Genomic DNA, 19295 nt, shown 5'->3' with positions numbered 1-19295 from the left:
AATATGAAATGACAGCTGCAAATGAAAGCACAAAATCAAATCAAAGTGAATGCAAAAGAAATACTTAAACACTAAAAAAACGCATGAAAAATTTTACTCTTGTAAGATGTTTGTACGTTTGTATTAGTCAAAATCTCTCTTTTTGTGTCTATCAACCTACAATTTACAATGTGTTAAACAGCGTAGCGTTGACTTTCAATTTTTTACAACGGCAGGTTGACGAAATAAATACAGTGGACTATTACAGTAGCAAGCAACAATAGTATACTGCTCTACATCGCTGTAAAACTTGCCCAATCCGCAAAACTGTAGATACATACAATGTGATAACATTCCGAGTATCTTCAGGCTAGTTTATGTGGCAGGTCTGTTGAATAAAAAAGATTTTGATTTTGCCGGAGTCATCAAACAAGGTCGACGTTGGCTCTGGCTTAACACAAAACGATGAATAAAATTTTTTTGCAAACTTTTTTTAAATTACTTTTTGTTCTCTGTATTGCGCTCTGAAAGTTCACCTACAAATGGAAGTGTTTGTTCTTGTCAGTTTTTGTGAAAGCCACCGTTTCAATTTCCATCACCAATCGAAAGCGAAATTAAATCTTACAAAGAAAATAGAGTAACTTTTAAAAAATCTGCTTTCAGCTTTTCACGACATAGATTCAACTTTTTTCGCTTATTTTAGTTAGACGAAGGACAAAGCACAAGCAATAACGTTTTAGAAAATTTGAAGCCAAACATTTCATTTACTTTCGTGTCATATAAATAACATGAACTTGTGAAGATTTCAATGTAATCCTTGGCAAACTAAAGGTTGGACGTGCTCCCCATTTCCAAATGTTGCAATCTGGAAACTTTACTGTAGATTTTGCATTTGCATCTCGTACAAGACTAAACGTGTGTGGGTCCCTAAAAACAAGTGTAATGTGCCTAATTATTTTATCAGTGCAACCAAAAGCGTCAAAATCAAATCCATTCAGTTACAATAAACTACAAAGCCACATGATCGTGGCTTCATTATCATGATGTCAACAATTGCCAAACTACATACAATTACAAAATAAAATACTGAATCTTCAATAAATGGTGTATTTGCCAGAAACTGGAACAGTACATGGTCGAAATGTGCACGTTATATATCCACTGCAAAAGTGGTACAAGTTCTCATACTGACAGGGAGACAACAAAACAACCATACTAGTCAATTGCCACCCTACAGAAAAGTTATCTAAGTTTTTAAATTGTTAAAGTCATACTAAAGGAAAAACCTGACTTGGCGATTTTCCACATTCTTTGTGTTTAACATGCTACCATAAAACGATTTTCAATAAAAATTTTGCCCCATTGCGGTCTGATCAGCATTCCGCGCCCGCTTTTGTCAGAGCTTTCAGAACGACAATAGGCGTGAGCAGCGAAGCGTGCGACTGTACAGTCTACGTCACTGTAGGCGAGCAATCAGTGGATCGCGCAATAGTTGTTACTGCGTGCGATTTAACTGTAGGCTATGTATGTATGTACATCAAAACAGCAGGTTTCAACATCAAAACAACAGACAATTTGCTCAAAACATCAGATCTGATGTTACTGTTAACGTGGTTTTTGTTATTGCTGTCTATAGTGACGTATTCTCGAGCAGTGTTTGCACCTTTTTGGTCATTTTAAAAAAAAAATAAAAAAAAATAAAACATTGAATTTTGGGCCTTGCCAGTGCTATTGAAAACATTTTTTTTTCGGTAATTCGTTTTGAAATGTATTTTTGAATGTTCAGTTTAGGCCCAAAATCCAATGTTTCATTTATTTTTAATTTTTTCAAAATGACCAAAAAGTGCAAACACTGCTCGAGAATACGTCACTATCGATAGCAATAACAAAAGCCACGTTACCACATTTGATGTTTTAACATCAGATCTGATGTTTTGAGCAAACTGTCTGATGTTTTGATGTACATACATACATACACAGCCTACAGTTAAATCGCCCGCAGTAACAACTATTGCGTGATCAGCTGATTGCTAGTCTATAGTGAGGCAGACTGTACAGTCGCACACTTCGCTGCTCACGCCCGTTCCTGTTTTAAAAGCTCTGACAAAAGCACGCGCGTAATGCTGATCAGACCGCAATGGGGCAAAATTTTAATGAAAATCGTTTTGTGGTACTATAGCATGTTAAACACAAAGAACGTGTACCATCGCATCTACCCTTTTCTCGACCTTTGCTATGCTGACGTGTATTGTTTTGATATGGTGGTCAGAAATAAAAACAACTGAACTGAACTGAACTGAATATCCCTTTAAGTTACAAAGTTTTTATTTTAACTTTACAATGTTCTTATACTCCATTTCACGGATTAGTTTTTATGTTTTCCATGTAGGCTACAGGTAGGCTACCGTACTTATGCTATTCTACGTAGGCCTATTGAAAAAAGCTCATTTCGGTGGGGAAAGCTTCATAAATTACTCTGCATAAGTCTTTATTTTGGGGTGATTTAGTTGGAGGTAGTCTGGAATCATTTTAGTTCAACGAATGCTGGCACTTGTGTTAAAACTCTAAACTTGGTAAAAAAATAATTTGTCATTGTATGAAATACATAAGAATGCATAAGAATGAAATAGTAGACCTACATTTGAAACAGGAATAGCCTACTTTGGATCGATTTGGCATTTTGAAACATTTTTCAAGTCTACTGGTAAATCCAAGCAATTTCATTTTGTTATGCGTTCAAAACGAAAGCAAAAAACTGGAAAATCTCATAACACAATGAGTTGCCCGACCAAATTTGAAATAAGAAGGTTTGAAATGGCTTTGCCCATGATGGATTTCTTTATTTGGGCTGCTTAACCTATCTTGCTCTTCTTTATGATGAGCTAAACGCATCTCCCAATTCCATCAGCAAACTTGACCAACGCTAATCAACATGGCAACTGAGTATTTTTGTTATTTCTACTAAAAAATGAAAGTTTTACTAACTCTCTGTTCTCTTCGTTTTCCAAACTTTAAGTTCTTCTGAGGTGTTGCGACTATGCCACATTTTAAACTGATTGTTTTAGAATCAAGCAGTTTCTAACGTCCGCGTGTTGTTGCTTCTACTTTTTCCTAGACCTCTTCTTTGTTTGGCATATAGGCTATTGTTTTTATTGTGTTGGTCAGAAATGAAAAGAAACTAAACTGATGGATAGAAATAGAGGTAGGTAGTTTATCTTACCCCCCAAGCATGCAAATACGATTTTCCCAAATGAATCCTGTTATTCTAGCTGTGTGAGAATACTGCGCCAAATTTTGCCAGCAACGGGTGTTACGATCCAAGTACTCCATAGTTATGCGCCGACTGCTTTGTGCTTCACATCCACCTATAAAAATTGTTGTTTATTAACTCGGTAATTGTTCTTCTGTTTTCTTGAAAACGTTTTAAAATTTTGTCTCAAAACAAATTTGAAGCATTGCCTGCGGTAAAACTTTTTAAACTAGCAAAACATATCAGCCTGAAATAGTAGAGAATACAAAATAAATTTGCAGGTCTCCACAATTTCGACGAAAAAAAAAAAAACAATTTAAAAGTTGAGGTCAGAAGTAGCAAATAGTTTGGTATGAGGTCTGAAGGGCTTGTGCCTAGAAAATTTAACATGTTTTACCCTTTTTTTTTCTTTTCATATATGCCTAGGCTACTTATAGCCAACAACGTTTTTTTTTGTCCACGACATAGGTTTTATTTGACCAAACTCATTAATACAATTTTGGTAAAGAGGTGATTTTCTTCAACCATAAACAGATGAAACCAAGCGACCACACGGCATTTAACATAATATATTAAACTAAACATAAACTATCTACGAACGTTTTCGGCCATACACATGTTACCCTTTTCAAGTAACGAAAAAATAACTGATTTTACATCTACATTAAAATAAATAGCAACTGACCTTCACACTAAATTGAAAACGAAATGCATAAGAATGAAACGGCAAAGCAGAGGAGAAAGGCACATCACATGGCGGTTAATTCCGCGAGACAAACACGGATCATATGATGAATTAAGAAAAGACGTTAAGCAAATAAGAAGCACCTGCGGCAAACAACTGCGTATTGAGGTTAGGATTGCATGATTTTATTAGCAAAGCCTCGTAGAATTTAGTGTCAAATTCGGTGAAACATTTACGCAAAACTCTAAAAAATTTCAAGGATGGTTTGCTGTTTAAACATGATTGACAATCGAATATATGGTCTTTGATGGCACTTCTTCTGTTCAAATTAGTTAAACCTTAGTGCTCCCTCACTCTAGTGGCGAAATGCCGTGTGGACATACCAATGTATGTACAGTTCGCGTCGTGCGAACAAGTGAACTTGTACACGACATTTGAACACAAGCAGGAGGGAGTCCCAGATTTAAGCTGAAAATAACATCTTTTCTTAATTCATCATATGGTGCGTGTTTGCCTCGCGGAATTAACCGCCATGTGATGTGCCTTTCTCCTCTGCTTTGCCGTTTCCTTCTTATGTATTTCGTTTTCAATTGAGTGTGAAGATCAATTACTATTTATTTCAATGTAGATGTAAAATCAGTTATTTTTTCGTTTCTTGAAAAGGGCTAACATGTGTATTGTGTATGGCCGAAAACGTTCGTAGATAGTTTATGTTTAGTTTAATATATTATGTTAAATGCCGTGTGGATGCTTGGTTTCATCTGTTTATGGTTGAACAAACTCATTAAATCATTAAATGAAAGTGGATTTCTGAAAATGATTTAGTTTAAAATTGACAAGTTTTAAATACTTTTCCCCAACCACAGAGAGGATTTCATTGATTTAGTTTGTGACGAAGGTTTGTAGCCTGCTATTTGTCTCCAACATGTTACCTATAACATAAATGTAATCCTTATGATACAAAGCTACAAAATTCGATCTTGCGTGATTCATTGATGAAAGGTACTCCCAGTCTGCGTCTTCTTCGTCCATCAAGTATTCAACGGTCGTTAGTTTATTGCCGTCTTTGTCTTCTCCACCAAGTACAATGAGACCATCTGAAAACAAGTGAATGAGGCGACTGTAGATTTTTTCTATTTTGGTGCACGCAATCTTTTAAGCGACGAGCTGAATCAAAGCTTTGAATGACGATTCGGGGCCGTATCAAACTTTCAGTACAAACTTAGTTTCCATTAGGTACGAAATTGGTTTATATCACGTGATCTGACACTTTTGTACGCTTTGTCCAATTATCGTGACGTCATAAATGCTACAAAAAGAGCGTTGTAATTCCTCCACTCAATCTGGCTGTGCTATCGCTTGTGTGAACGTGTCCTCTTATTATGACTTTGTCAGCGCGATCGATTATACTTGTTTACACGTTTGTGAATAGCATTTTTAATTTTGAAATATTTATACAATATTCGAAATGTTTCAAATTAATATGTTTTTAGTATTAATTATAACAAGTTTTATAAATAATTTGTAACTAGCGTATGTGAAAACTAGTTCAATTTGCTTTAATTTATGTTATCGCTGAATATCACAACAAAACGAATACGTGCCAAATACAACAAAGTCAAGACAAAGACTAGAAGTAAAAGCAAAAAACTGCAAGCCATTGTTTGTTGTAAGGACGAACATTCGCAAGAACGGAAACGGTTAGCTGGAAAACTTGAAATCGAGATCCACAATAAAAGTTACTTACCTTGGCTGTCTACAACGCAGTGCTTTTTTCTGGGCGTTTTTAATTTGGTAAACGTTGTCCATTTATTGGGCATACTTTTTTGGATTTTTGGTGGGATTGCAATCTTAATATTCTGCCAGTTGTGGGACTCATAGCCCCCGCCCAAAATCATGATTTTTCCTATAAAACAACCAAGAAAACTCATCGATAACGTGGAAAACGAAACAAGGCATTTAATGTCTCTGCATTGGTTACAAAATAATCTAAGCACTTTAAAAATGTAAGCACTTTAAAAATGTAAGCACTTTAAAAATGTAAGCACTTTAAAAATGTAAGCACTGTAAAAATGTATGTGTGTACCACGTGTGTAGGTCGTGTGTACCACGTGTGTAGGTCGTGTGTACCACATGTGTAGGTCGTGTGTACCACATGTGTAGGTCGTGTGTACCACGTGTGTAGGTCGTGTGTACCACGTGTGTAGGTCGTGTGTACCACGTGTGTAGGTCGTGTGTACCACGTGTGTAGGTCGTGTGTACCACGTGTGTAGGTCGTGTGTACCACGTGTGTAGGTCGTGTGTACCACGTGTGTAGGTCGTGTGTACCACGTGTGTAGGTCGTGTGTACCACGTGTGTAGGTCGTGTGTACCACGTGTGTAGGTCGTGTGTACCACGTGTGTAGGTCGTGTGTACCACGTGTGTAGGTCGTGTGTACCACGTGCGTGTGTACCACGTGCGTGTGTACCACGTGCGTGTGTACCACGTGCGTGTGTACCACGTGCGTGTGTACCACGTGCGTGTGTACCACGTGCGTGTGTACCACGTGCGTGTGTACCACGTGCGTGTGTACCACGTGCGTGTGTACCACGTGCGTGTGTACCACGTGCGTGTGTACCCCGTGCGTGTGTACCCCGTGCGTGTGTACCCCGTGCGTGTGTACCCCGTGCGTGTGTACCCCGTGCGTGTGTACCCCGTGCGTGTGTACCCCGTGCGTGTGTACCCCGTGCGTGTGTACCCCGTGCGTGTGTACCCCGTGCGTGTGTACCCCGTGCGTGTGTACCCCGTGCGTGTGTACCCCGTGCGTGTGTACCCCGTGCGTGTGTACCCCGTGCGTGTGTACCCCGTGTGTACCCCGTGTGTACCCCGTGTGTACCCCGTGTGTACCCAATGTCTTGTCTTCTGATTACTATTTCAATTCTACATTTTATATTCACTGCAACAGTATTTTGTATGTTGTTTGATGAAGCCTGCATGGTGTTGTGATGGTCTGATATTTTGTGTGATGGTTGTTAAAAATTTGAATTCTATGGACTTTGTGTCAGATGCAAATAAATAATAATAATAATAATAATTAACTTACCGTCTTTTGAAATAGAAGTATGGTAGGGTCGGCTGCTTGGCAACATCACGAAGAAATCCCAGTGTGCTTTCACTCCATTTTCAGTTTTCAGATGTGCCAATAAAATTCTGTACATCTTGGCTGTGGCTTCACCGTTTACACAAATTCCAATCGCGTACAAGAACTCCTCATGGCATACTAGACTCATCATTCCATTGATGTAATCCTGCTCACATTCAACAAACAGACAAAAGCACTGAAGATGAAGAAGACAGTTTAGTTTTCGAAATGTTTGGTGAACATAAGTTTAGTATCTACATTTTGAGCTCTTTAATTTTTGGTTGGATTCACCAGGCATTTCAACTATTTTGCTTCTAAGACAAAAGTTGTAACATAATAATGATAATATTTCATTTGTAAACAATACTCAAAGCTTTTAGTGCACGTCAACTACTTGAACTTACTTATGCTGAGTATGTTGATCTTGCACGAGTTAGATCGACAGAAACACATTTTATCTTTCAATTGTTTTTTATAAAAGCAAATGAAAGTATAGGCTATGGTAGCGAGTCCCGTATTTGATCCAACCATCAGGAGATGAGAAAATAAGGTTTTCATTGTACTAAGCCTTCGGCACCAACGAGAGTAGAGTGGCCAGTTCCTTTCTCTCGGCCGCCTTTCCTTCAGCAACTACACCCACCCAATTTATTACACTCTGGGCGAAGGTGAGCGGTGTTTTTCAACTCTGTAGGCTATGAATACAACTAACTAGGTAGATTATGAATAGGTTACATCTAAACAACAAAAGTTATCATTCCAACAGTGCAGCTTAAAATATATTTAAACTATAACGCAGATTTTTTAAGGTTTCTTAGGTGGCGTACTGCCTATGATGCCGAAGTTATGCACCCCTAGCTGACTTATTCTATCGAGTCTTGTAAATTTGGTTGATACACCCCAGACTGACTCCTTCTTTTGTGACAAAACTGCAAATTGAAAGGTCCTACTTACTGCACTGGGTAAGAATCATAGTACAGTGGATCATAATACAAGCGTTTACGTCGAGATTCCTGTCAGCACACTACACAGTAGTAGCTACGAATTCTACTAAAAGTTCTAAAGATACAGTATATCTTAGCTTACTATTATATCATACCGATATTTCTCCAATATTTTAAGGGCAGCTATAAGATTAACCCTTTACAGGCGGCGAAGACTACCTTGTTATTTGTTTGTGATTTTTTTGTATATTGTAGTTTTTAGTCTAACCAAGAAAATTTTATGAAAAAAAATTAAAATTTTTATTGCTTTGTTTGTTTTTTTATTATGTTCCCAAAATGGGAACGTTGGCATGGAAAGGTACCAAAAGTATCGTATCGTTTATTTGAATACGACGTAAACTTGGGTAGCTTACTTTTATCCATGCAGTAGCATTGAAAAAGTCAATAAACTAACGTACACACGTTTCAGAGATCCACAAACACATGCAGGCTACTTTCTACCCAAGTGCCACTAACTTTATTTTTGGTGGTAGCCTATGCGTCACTGCATAACTTATGCATCCGTTTTTCGCATTTTGTGCATTGCAACCTTGTATTTTTCATACACACTACACATCTTCCTTGTGAAGATGATACAAGAAAATGATTCAACGAGTCGAATCGCACGGTTGCAGACGAAGGTGCAGTAGGTTCCCCAAGTCGACGCTTAGGTTTCTCCACTTTCACCAATGAAAGAGCAATCTCGCGCCTGAACTGAAGGTGGTTTTCAGAACATTGATTTACGTGATTATAAAAACGGAAGGCAGCTACAATTGAAAGGGTGATAATATGGGCAAAAAGATTCCACCACCATTTTTTCGATCGAAATCGTGGCTGGTAAGAAGATAGCAACCTGTCACATATATCTACACCCCCATTCTCTGATTGTACAATGTACACTGCAATCAGAAATGGTTGTGTCACTGATTTTTTCTTTTCGTGTTTCACTCTTCCTTGAACTGTTTGAGTTGGTGCTACACCGTAGTAATTGCTTGCAACAGTAACAGCACAATTATCGTTCCATCTGGCACAAATTACAGAGCCGTCTGATCGGTAATCAAATTCTCCTCTAGGTTTTTTCTGGAAGGTTTTCTTACTGGAGAGAGGACAGGAATCGGTCCTGTTCTCTCTAATTGTACCACATGCTCTGATATTTTCTCTAGCAAGATCAGTAAGTAGTTGATGGCTTGTGAAAAAGTTGTCAAAAAATGTAAGATGTTGATCTTTGTTGGCAACACATGACATCATTGTCTCAACTACGTGTGCTCCCAAAGGTTTAGTTCTTCTTTCATCTTTACCGCAGTAGATTTCGAAATTGTAGGGATAACCATCGGAGCTACACAACATCCATAACTTGCAATTAAATTTTACTGGCTTTCCTTTCATGTATTGTTTTGCACTGTGTAGACCTCGATAAGGAACCATCGATTCGCCAATGCTTAGTAATTGGTGAAATGTACCAAATTGTTGACAATTTGACCTTAGCAGGTCTAACAGCGGCAGTACCTTGGCCATTTTAGACTGAGCTAGATTATGATTGTCAGCCAGGTGCAAGTACGTTTTTATATTGCGGAAACGGTCTCTGCTCATGGTCTTAGAAACTATTGGTGCCTCCATGTCATCTGCTGTGCACCAATAGTCATTTTCTGATGGAAGACTGTGGTAACCCACTGATAATTAGTAAACCAATAAATTTTCTCATATCGGCCTCATCAACTTTGAAGTTTATCCTATTCTTGTCTCTCCTTGCATATAAGTTTGTTTGCTTAACGAGTAAAGAGAACATGTCATCAGTAAAGAACAGAGAAAATATCTCAAACATGCTTTTCTCTCCATGAGCTTGAACGTTGTCGGATGGCTGCAGTTCTTTCGGGTCGCTCAGTGATGCTTTGTCTTTTCTTCGCCATCTGCAAGCTCTTTTCGTTCCTTCGATAGACTCTAAATCATCAATGAACTCGCCTCGGTGTATCTCACCTGTAATTTCAAGTAGGTTTTATTAGTAGCTGCAGTAACAAGAATAACGATATGATTACATGTTTATCCTCGGGAGTACAGAACCACTTGCAGTTATGCCATGGTCTGAACCAGATTCCTGCGTGCCGTCGAGTTTCCAGGTGAGCAAGTGAGTGTTAAGTGTCTTGCTCAGAGACATAAAGAATGGCCTGGTAAGACATCGAACCCACAACCTCTCGATCGTGAGCCGCGCGCCGTAACCACCACGCCATCATCCCGCTTACATCAAGTTTATATTTTCAAAATATCGCTTATCTGCAACTTCATCAGGAATTGTATCTTCGTCAAGAATGTCGTCATTTATCTCTTTATCGCTGTCTATTCCTTTATCACCTGAATCGGGTGGAAGTACCACGAGCTCTAAATCATCAGCAGCCTCGATAATATCTGCTGCCGATTCCAAAAACCTCAGTCGCGGCCTTGATGCCCCATAAAATAATCTACCATGCATTACTGCTCTTGCAAAAACTAACTACCTGTACTTAGCTTATCTAAATTGAAATGATTACCGGTACTAATTTCTAGCCTACTGTTGCAGCTAGTGTCTAGTGATAGCAATTACTTTTATCACATCATAGAAGTGTTTTCTGCTTAAGATTAAGCTGTGAAAACATCACGCTGTGACAGCATCAAGCAGTGAAAATCTTCTCTAGGTAAAAGTAGTGAGAACTTTTTTGAGATAAATTCCGTTATTTGTGTACCACATGTTGCCAACGTTCCTATTTTGGGAACACCGTATAAATTCAATTTTGTGAAGAAAAATGTTAAATATAACGAAACAAATGGTTGGGGACAGGGCCAGGTTTAGCTGTTGGGGGGCCCGGGGCACTTTTAGATCGGAGAGGCACCCCGTGCAAAATTTCGTTTCACGCCTTTGGCGTAAAAAAACTATTACTACGTCCAAGGGCGAGTTTAACTGATGGGGAATCCCGTGCAAAATGTTTTTTCGCACCGTTGGCGCGAAAAACTTTGCAAGGTAACTTGAAAGTCACCCACACTGCTAATGCTTTTACGCCAAGCTCAGTCACCACCTTGTGACTAAAAATTAACCTTGAAAGAAAAGGAGGCATTTTGCAGGAACTTCAAAGGCTGAGAGAAAATAATAATAGCACAAATCACATTTTTCCACGTCGGGGGGCCCTTTAAAAAGGGAGCCCGAGGCAACTGCACTCTTTGCCCCTCCCTAAACCCAGGCCTGGTTGGAGAAACAAGTTATTAGTACTAATCTCACATAAAAAACGAAAATATTTCGAAAAAAGTTTGATTTGTGCTTTTGAGAAGCACTTTTTTTCGAAGGATGAAAAACATGATTTTTGGCTAAATCCATCGCTTTCGTAAAGGAAAAATTTTGCAGATACTATTTTTTCAACAAATGCACCTGAAACAACAATCATTCAACAACAATATCCAAAACAGAATTTTTTTAAATGAGGTTTGTGCAAAGCTGTGCGAGACTTCAAAGCGATGTTCCCATTTTGGGAACGTTAGCGTGTAAAGGGTTAAACTTTTAGTAGCCTATTTTTGCTGTTGACTACAAGAGATATGATAAGCTCACCAAGTCCCAACTGGATGATCTTGGTGTGGGAGCCCGTTTTAGTTCAGTAGATGATGACGTTGATGCTTCGGGTACAGTAGAAGAGTCCTTCGATTTCTCATTAATTTCAGATGTTAACGACACTGAAGTATCAGAATTACTCTGCGTCGGAAGTGGATCATTTGGATTGGAGATATGACAGTACAGCAATTCAAGATTCTTCCAAGGATTTTTTTTCGGTGAGCTGTGGACTTCTGTCAAGTCTTTGTTTAGGTCTGCTTGTTTTGATGAGCTTGGTTGTCCAGCCATTGCGTATCGACTTGTGTTCTGGAATGGTTGGTAGGAATGCGTGACGTCAGGTCTTGCAATGCCATCCACCTTAGGCATACCCGCCGGGACTCGCACGATCTTTTTAGGACTATACGCTAGCTGGCTGGTTGATTTTCTTTTTTGAGTTGTGGTGCTGGTGCTTTGGCTAATGTTTGTTGGTGTCGGTGGGCTGGCTTGGACACTCTGTGCTATTTCAGGATTATTGTCTACAACAGTGAGACTTTGGAAGCTGTATATTTCTCTATTTTGCGGACGGTATTTCCTTATGTTCAGTAAACTCAACGCCAAAACTTCTATCTTGGTAATTACTTCTGGTACTTCAGCTGTTTTCCTCTTTGCAACCACTGCATTACAAATCAATGTTCAATTATTTAGGAACCAGTAAGAGAATATCTGAAATTATCCTGCACAATCTTTTAAGTTACTTTTGAAAATAATGTGAAGCAAAGGTCAATATCACTTTATATTAGCCAGGAGGTTACAATTTTCTATATACTATTGTATGGTCTAATCTAAACACTTGAGAAACTGCTTAACTTGCTCACACAGTTATAACTTTATATCAGTTAACAAATTGATATAATTAAGACAACTCGAGCATCAGTCTTTCATGTCTATAACAGAGTTGGATCAATTATTGTAATTAAATTTAATAAATTACACGTTTTCATGTACAGCAATTGTAAAACAATTCTAATTGCGATTGAGACTTTTTGTTGTTGTGTAATTATAATGTCAACAATTTTAGTCTACACAGCGGCCAGGAGCATAGTTTGCACTGTGGATGTGGCGCTATGTCAATGTTGTTATTATTATTCCATTGCCACTACATTTGGTAAGTTGCACGAACTACGGTTTGTTTGAAGAATGTATCAAACATCATACCTCAGCGACAAAACAAATGAAAACGAACCGACTAAGTCTAACCAATCAAACCAAAATTCTCTTGAAGAACATCATAAAGCGTCAGGCAAGCTTATTTGACCATGTCATGAGCAAGGAACAGTTAGAACACACTGCTTTTGTGGAAAGATCGAAGGAAAACGGGCTCGTGGACAACAGCATCTCACTTTTCTCAATAACCTCAAGGATCATCACCACGTTACAACCACAAGTTTTAACACAGTCAAATACAGTCAAATAATACAGTCAGTCAAATACCGAGATGAAAGGAAAGAACTGTGCTTGGACGCCTAAGCCTGGAACAGGCATGGTACATAAAGAAAGAAGTTGCACGCATGATATCAATACGTTTGTTCAGCCACTGGTTGGGGTTCAAGAAAGACATCTACATTGCAACTTTATCTTTATGAAATGCAATTCTACTTGTCCTTGATGAGATCAAACTGTGAAAATTCATCCATGAACATACTGTAAATGTTAAAAAAATTAATTTTGCAAGTGAAATGCGTAATTAACTACGTTTGTGAATAATTGTAATTGCTATTTGAAAATTTCAAAACAATGCGTATGTAATATGATCAAAAATTTTGATAGAAAATTACACATTTATAAAATTGGTCCAACTCTGGTCTATACTATTCAAGCAAGTTCAATTTTTTTTACGGTAATCTTAAATCATACCTTTGCTTGTTGAAGCCATTGATGAAGCCATTGATGAAGATGGTCTCCTGTATCACTTTTAGTTGTACTTTAATTCTATAATGAAGAAATAAAGTTAAATAAATAGATGTAGAATTATATGATTTAAGCTAAGAAAGACTATGGTTTTTGGGGTGGAAAATTTTTAGTGTCTGCTTGCAGTAGAAATGTTCTTGTGAATTGAATTTTCCACTGACAAAAGTTTATAAAGTATAAAGTTGCCAGTGAAATAAGTTGTTTAACACAGAGGCGGATCTCGCAAATAGCTTTAGGAGGTGCAATCTCCCTGGATCCGCCACTGGTTCAAGTGAAGTTGTCTGAAGTTAAACGATTGTGGTGGGAAAAATAATTTGCTATAAACTTCATGCAAGTAGAATGCAAGGTGCAAGCAGTCAGTGATGTCATCTGTTTGGAAGACGTCACTTTGCCTGAGAGAAGTGGCAGAATGACAGCTCCAATAGCCAGAGAAGGGTAGTAGTGCGCTACGTTTGTAGCGCTGTTATTGTTTTGGTATCGTTACGGTGGTACACTTTTGTTAGAGGAGCTGCTGCAGTAACAACACCACTTTTTCCCAATGCACTCAACTATGGCCGATAGGCGCTGCATTTCCTTTAGTCGTACTTCCACTACACGCTAATTTCTTATTTAAAAAGAGAAATAAATGATTCATTTTAGAGATTTTTGATGGAAACACCAAAATAACAGATGCGTAATAAATTTTTCCAGAAACGTGTTTCCATAACAACGTTGAAATGGCAGTGTAAGCGCACGAGATACTAAAGCGTAGTATAATTTATTTTTAAAGATCATTGTCACAATCAAGGTGCAAATGCCTCGCGATGGCTTGCTTTGTATCTTCAACGAATGTGCTATTTTCATTATGGAATTCTGGTGTGTTGTGTTATTATCGGTTATGACCTGAAGTAACCTCTGATTGAAAAATTTGTATTATGTAACGTATTTCTAGAATCATCTGTAAGCATGCAAATCTAGAAGGTTCTGTTGTTTTTCATGATTTCTGAGCGTCGTTTGTCATGACGTCATAAGGTTGTTTATCAGTAAATGTCCGATTGCGAAATCGTTATTATGTAAGAATCTTCTTGCGAACGTGACCTTCTAGAGACTTCTGTTGTTTACCTTTTAAATGCTACGTGACCGAACGATGGTTCTTTATGATGTAACCTTCTCGAAGTTACTGGACTGAACAGCCAACTATAAATAGTGGTGTAGTTTGTATTCTGATTATTCTGATGATGATTCTGAGATTATTATGGTGTTTATTATAAGTTGATTATGAGAGTTGTGCTATGAGTTGTGGATTGGAAGTTGATGCAGAAATTAGAGTTATTTGAGAAGCCGTTCGTTAAAGTTCTTCGAGAAGTCAGATTATCATTTCGCTAGTAGAATTATTCGACATTTAATTGACTGCTTTTCGGTTTGACCCATTAAACTACGTCATTGAATCTTTCCAAGTCTTTTTCCTGGTAAGAGATAGAAAGAAATCGTGACAATCATTTTGACTTCACAAGGTAGATCACTTGAACAGTGCTTTCCAGTGTCAGCGCAAAACAAAAGTAGCGCGAGCGCGCGTTACTTTTGATCAGAGTTGCGAAAGCGTGGAGCGGATACCCACCTACACCCATGTCCCATTTACATAAACGTTGGCATTACGAACAAAAAAATCACAAGTTCAAGTGACGACGGTTCAACTAACGGACACAACGACGCAACGCATTTTAAGAAAACTTCTATTTTTAGCGCCATCGAGTGGATAGAAGTATTTTACAGGCAACAAATCTACAACAACAAGAAGAACTTCGCTCTGTTAATCTCCCTGATGGCGTTAGTGTTTCGAGCCTTTACTAATATGATAAACTGCCAGCCTAAAGCTCTAAAGAGGCTTTCTCAATCTGAGGATGAAGATTCAATCAATCAATTGACTTCCAATGTTTGACAGACGACGTTGTAAAGCAATTATCCCAACTTTACAAACGCGGACAATCACTGCTTCGCGTCACAAACATTTTCACAACTACTTTAAGACAAGACAGAATAAATTTGATAAACCCAAAAAGCTAAATTGAGGAAAAAATAACATCCATTTATAAATAGCACATAAACTACAGCACTTCAAGTATTGAAATGAAAACAAAAATCTTACCTTTGCTTTTGTGCTTCGTCGGCTTTTACTTCGTCGGCTTTGACACAATCCTTTGCAGAGTTGCCGGGTTTATAATAAAAATATCGAAAAACTTACTTTTATGTTGTTGAAGAAACAGTCAAGGATCGTGACACAGTGATAAATAAACAATAACAAATAATGAAAACAATGACTACAAACAATGATGAAATCTAAAAAATGATAGTCAATTGAAAGCATCGACAGTTGTTAAGTTTTGGCTGACTACTTTTGTTCAATTTACTCCATTCAGGTTTTACAGATTAAGTTTAATTTTTGCTAATCTTGTTACCTTGAAGTATTTATACTGAATGCTGAAAAGTTTGGGTGTTCATCAGGACAATTATCGTTTCTAGCACTAGTTGCATCGTTCATCTGATGAGATTGAAAGTAAAAGCAACAATAAACAGGTAGGTTTATTGCTTTACTGACGTTTCGCGCACCATGACAATGCGCATCCTTAGAGCGAATAACATAACTTACAAAATAAAATTTCACAAGGTCAAAATTCAAATTCAATGTAGCTTAGTCAGAAAATAACGTTTAACTTTTCAATAGATTGCTACTACATATCAAACGTACAACAGCAAGAACCGACTTGGGATAGGTTAACCCCGTTTTCTCACGCTTTACAACAACAAAATAATTTGCATAACAAAATAAATACAATTTAATAGTTTGCTAAGGAAACTTTGTTTACTGTTACTGTTAAAGGAATTTCAATTTAATTTATTACTAAAAGAATCTTTAATGCAATTTTATCTAAAGTTTCGCCTAAAAAAAACTTGTCAATTTTTTTATCGTTTCAACGCCTCTGAACATCTCAACGACGGCTTACTGAACAAAAATAATAACATGATAGGTGCAGTAATGAAATGGACGCTGGTGTCTCAAATTCTCTTCTGGTTTCTCGTTTTTATTGAGGATGGAAAATTATACAAGGATCCTTCAATTAGAATGCAACCGTACGATTGAACTTAATAAGCAAATACAATCAGCCAGGTTGCGGGTTAGATGGAGATTCGCTCCCAGCAGCATGACCCTTGTACATTTTACAAGCGTAAATACAAACGACCTGTTTTAGCCTGATACATCATCAGACTAAAACGGTTGTTCGTAACCTATCTATACTTGTAAAATAAAAAAATGGTAAATTTTGTTTCTTGAGAATTATGAGATCGCATTATTTTTATAGTACAAACTTCCGCCATCTTTTCAACAAATGTGTAAAATAAATGGGAAGTTTACTTCTCTGATGTTCTCATGGGTTCTCGCAAGTTTTAGGCCACTATAATCTAAAATAAGCCATTTTTTATTCTGGAATGGAATGGAAACTCAACACACATCTCATGCTGCACTTCTACTTTTGAAGTCATAATTTCAAGCTGAAGATCACATGCAAATTTTCTTCTGTGATTCAAATGAATCAAACTCAAGCGTCTGTTCTGCCACTTACGCTTGGTACTCAACTTTCTTAACTGCAATTTCACTGCTACTGTCGCTCTACAACCGTTAAAGTCGTTTAGCGACAGGGCTCATTTTTAATTTTATATCAGGTTTGCGATGTCATCACATTGGTACCCAACTTATTCTCACTGCCTTATGCAAGAAAGAACACAGTCGGTACAGTTTTCAAAGTCTGTGGTTTGACCCGACCTGACATCGATCTCAGATCTACCAGCACCAGAACCGAATGCGATGCAACTTTGCCACTGAGCTGGTGCAGTTTTGCTGAGATGTTCTGCGGTTTGAGGGCTAATTCTTGGTAATCATCTTGGCAACGTTGAACGACGTTAGAACAATGAACATGAAACCGCATTTTTTACAAGCAAGGTAGGCTGTAAACACCAGAAGCAAAAACAGTAAATTCACAAATTAATGATCAGAAGTAAACTGAGAAGTTCTTAACGTTATTATATTGTTTTCGTTCATAACTTTAATGTAAAATATTCGCGCAAATGTATTTGAACAAAATATTTGTTCTCTCTGTGAGAAGCATTTCAAAAGAAAACAATACTAATCTACCAAAACTTAATTTCAATTTTAGTGCAGGAAAACATGAGCAATCGCTTCTTACATCTTTGTTTTGTCAGACATGAATATTTGAATTTAGAAAGCTTGTGTTCCATAAATTCTTGGTAGCTTTCAAGGACACTATGGATGGATAAAAAAAACAATTTTCTTGTAGCAGACTATCTCTGCCTTATACTGCTCAAACATTCATCTTCTGTAAACTCTTCATAAAACGTGTCACAATCAGTAGGTGTGTTAGGTTAATAATTAATTAAACGCAGGCATAGGTAGGTTGCTTCCTCGCAGTGAGCCATCTGCTACTGAGCAGACTCCAAATAGTTTAAGCTCCTCAGGCTTGTGACCACCCCATTAAGTGCACCAAACAAAGGTAACCGTTATTGATTGACTGTTAGAATCTTTATACTCAGAATGAGAAAGCTTCTTTGAGGCTTAATCCTGGCAGTTTCGCATACTTGTACAGGCTTTGAACCACTGACGCAGGTCAGGTCATCGAAATTGACAGAAAGAAGTTTCTGATTGTTGTTGTTTGTGATTTATTTCATCTAATAGGTTTCGCTGAATAGAGGGTAGTCTTGATAATGCGTTGCTAAAGCACACACCCTAGGAGTCGAACTAACGTCACTTGATCTTGCAGTTTCTTCGTTGGTAAAGTCAGGCGCTTATCCAACTGAACAATCAAGGCTGACAATCCGAAGAGCATTATGTTTTTTTGTTTTTTTTTTAAATCATTAATCGGTTTGCAGTTTGCACCATACCTTTTACCAAAAAGCTAACTTAAAAAGTTGGTAAAAACCTAATTTTTTACCAACTTTCTAAAACTTTCTACTCATGCCTTGAAGACTAACAACGCAAAGCTAATTTTTGAAACAAGCGCCTATATCCCTGTGACATCTCAACGCTTCATATAATTAACTTGTTAAAAATAAAGCTTTATTTTCACCCTGGAAGTGGCAAACAAAAGAAGATTGAGATGTCTTTAAAATGGTTTCTCAATGGTCAGTTTTGTGTCTAAGTTCTTTTTGTTTAACATCGATGTGCACGCAAAACAAACACTTTACAAATACTTCCGAACTCATGTTGTCAAACTCTTTGTTGTGAGTCCCGTCTGCAATTTGGGAGGGTGAATGACAACAGGTAGAGACAGCAATCTTAAGAAGCACTCCCAGGATGATAAAAGAATAAACTCTCGGCCCTGCAGCATGAAAAAACACACTCGGCAATGCCGTCGCGAGCATGGTCCTTCTTCAGATGAGACAGTCTTACTACCACACATACACGAAGCGGGTTCACGTCGATAACCTGGCAATTTTAAATCAGTCCAACGTGAAAAGAAGCTGAGAAAGGTATTCACTATTATATACCACCTATCAACTCTTCATTATGGTCTTATGTTGGTAAGGAAAATTAAATGAGCTTTTCTTGTTCGTTCTCAGAATTTTAGTGGATAGAAATTATTACAATCCTTTGTCTCAATGAGTGACGTGACAATTACTTTTACATTTCTATTCATACACTGTCAATAAGGCTGTTATTTGAAGTTGTAGGCTTAAATTTAGGGTATTTTCATTAGCGCTAAGATTCAAGTTT

The 19295-nt window shown here is 37.7% G+C and overlaps 1 protein-coding gene across 1 annotated transcript; it reads right to left on the bottom strand.

Moving 5' to 3' along the window:
- Positions 1-344: 344 nt before the first annotated feature.
- Positions 345-7200, bottom strand: LOC145778851 (alpha-scruin-like). Its single transcript, XM_082590436.1, has 6 exons — positions 6998-7200; positions 5662-5820; positions 4847-5011; positions 3200-3344; positions 748-906; positions 345-367 (listed from the first exon to the last, which is right to left on the bottom strand). The coding sequence occupies exons 1-6, from the start codon at positions 7185-7187 to the stop codon at positions 355-357; spliced, it is 831 nt and encodes a 276-aa protein (XP_082446562.1). The 5' UTR covers positions 7188-7200; the 3' UTR covers positions 345-354.
- Between the last annotated feature and the right edge of the window lie 12095 nt (positions 7201-19295).

Source organism: Aplidium turbinatum, chromosome 10 (assembly GCF_918807975.1).
Source record: "Aplidium turbinatum chromosome 10, kaAplTurb1.1, whole genome shotgun sequence".
Lineage (NCBI taxonomy): Eukaryota > Metazoa > Chordata > Ascidiacea > Aplousobranchia > Polyclinidae > Aplidium > Aplidium turbinatum.
This window is presented reverse-complemented; position numbering and strand designations above follow the sequence as displayed.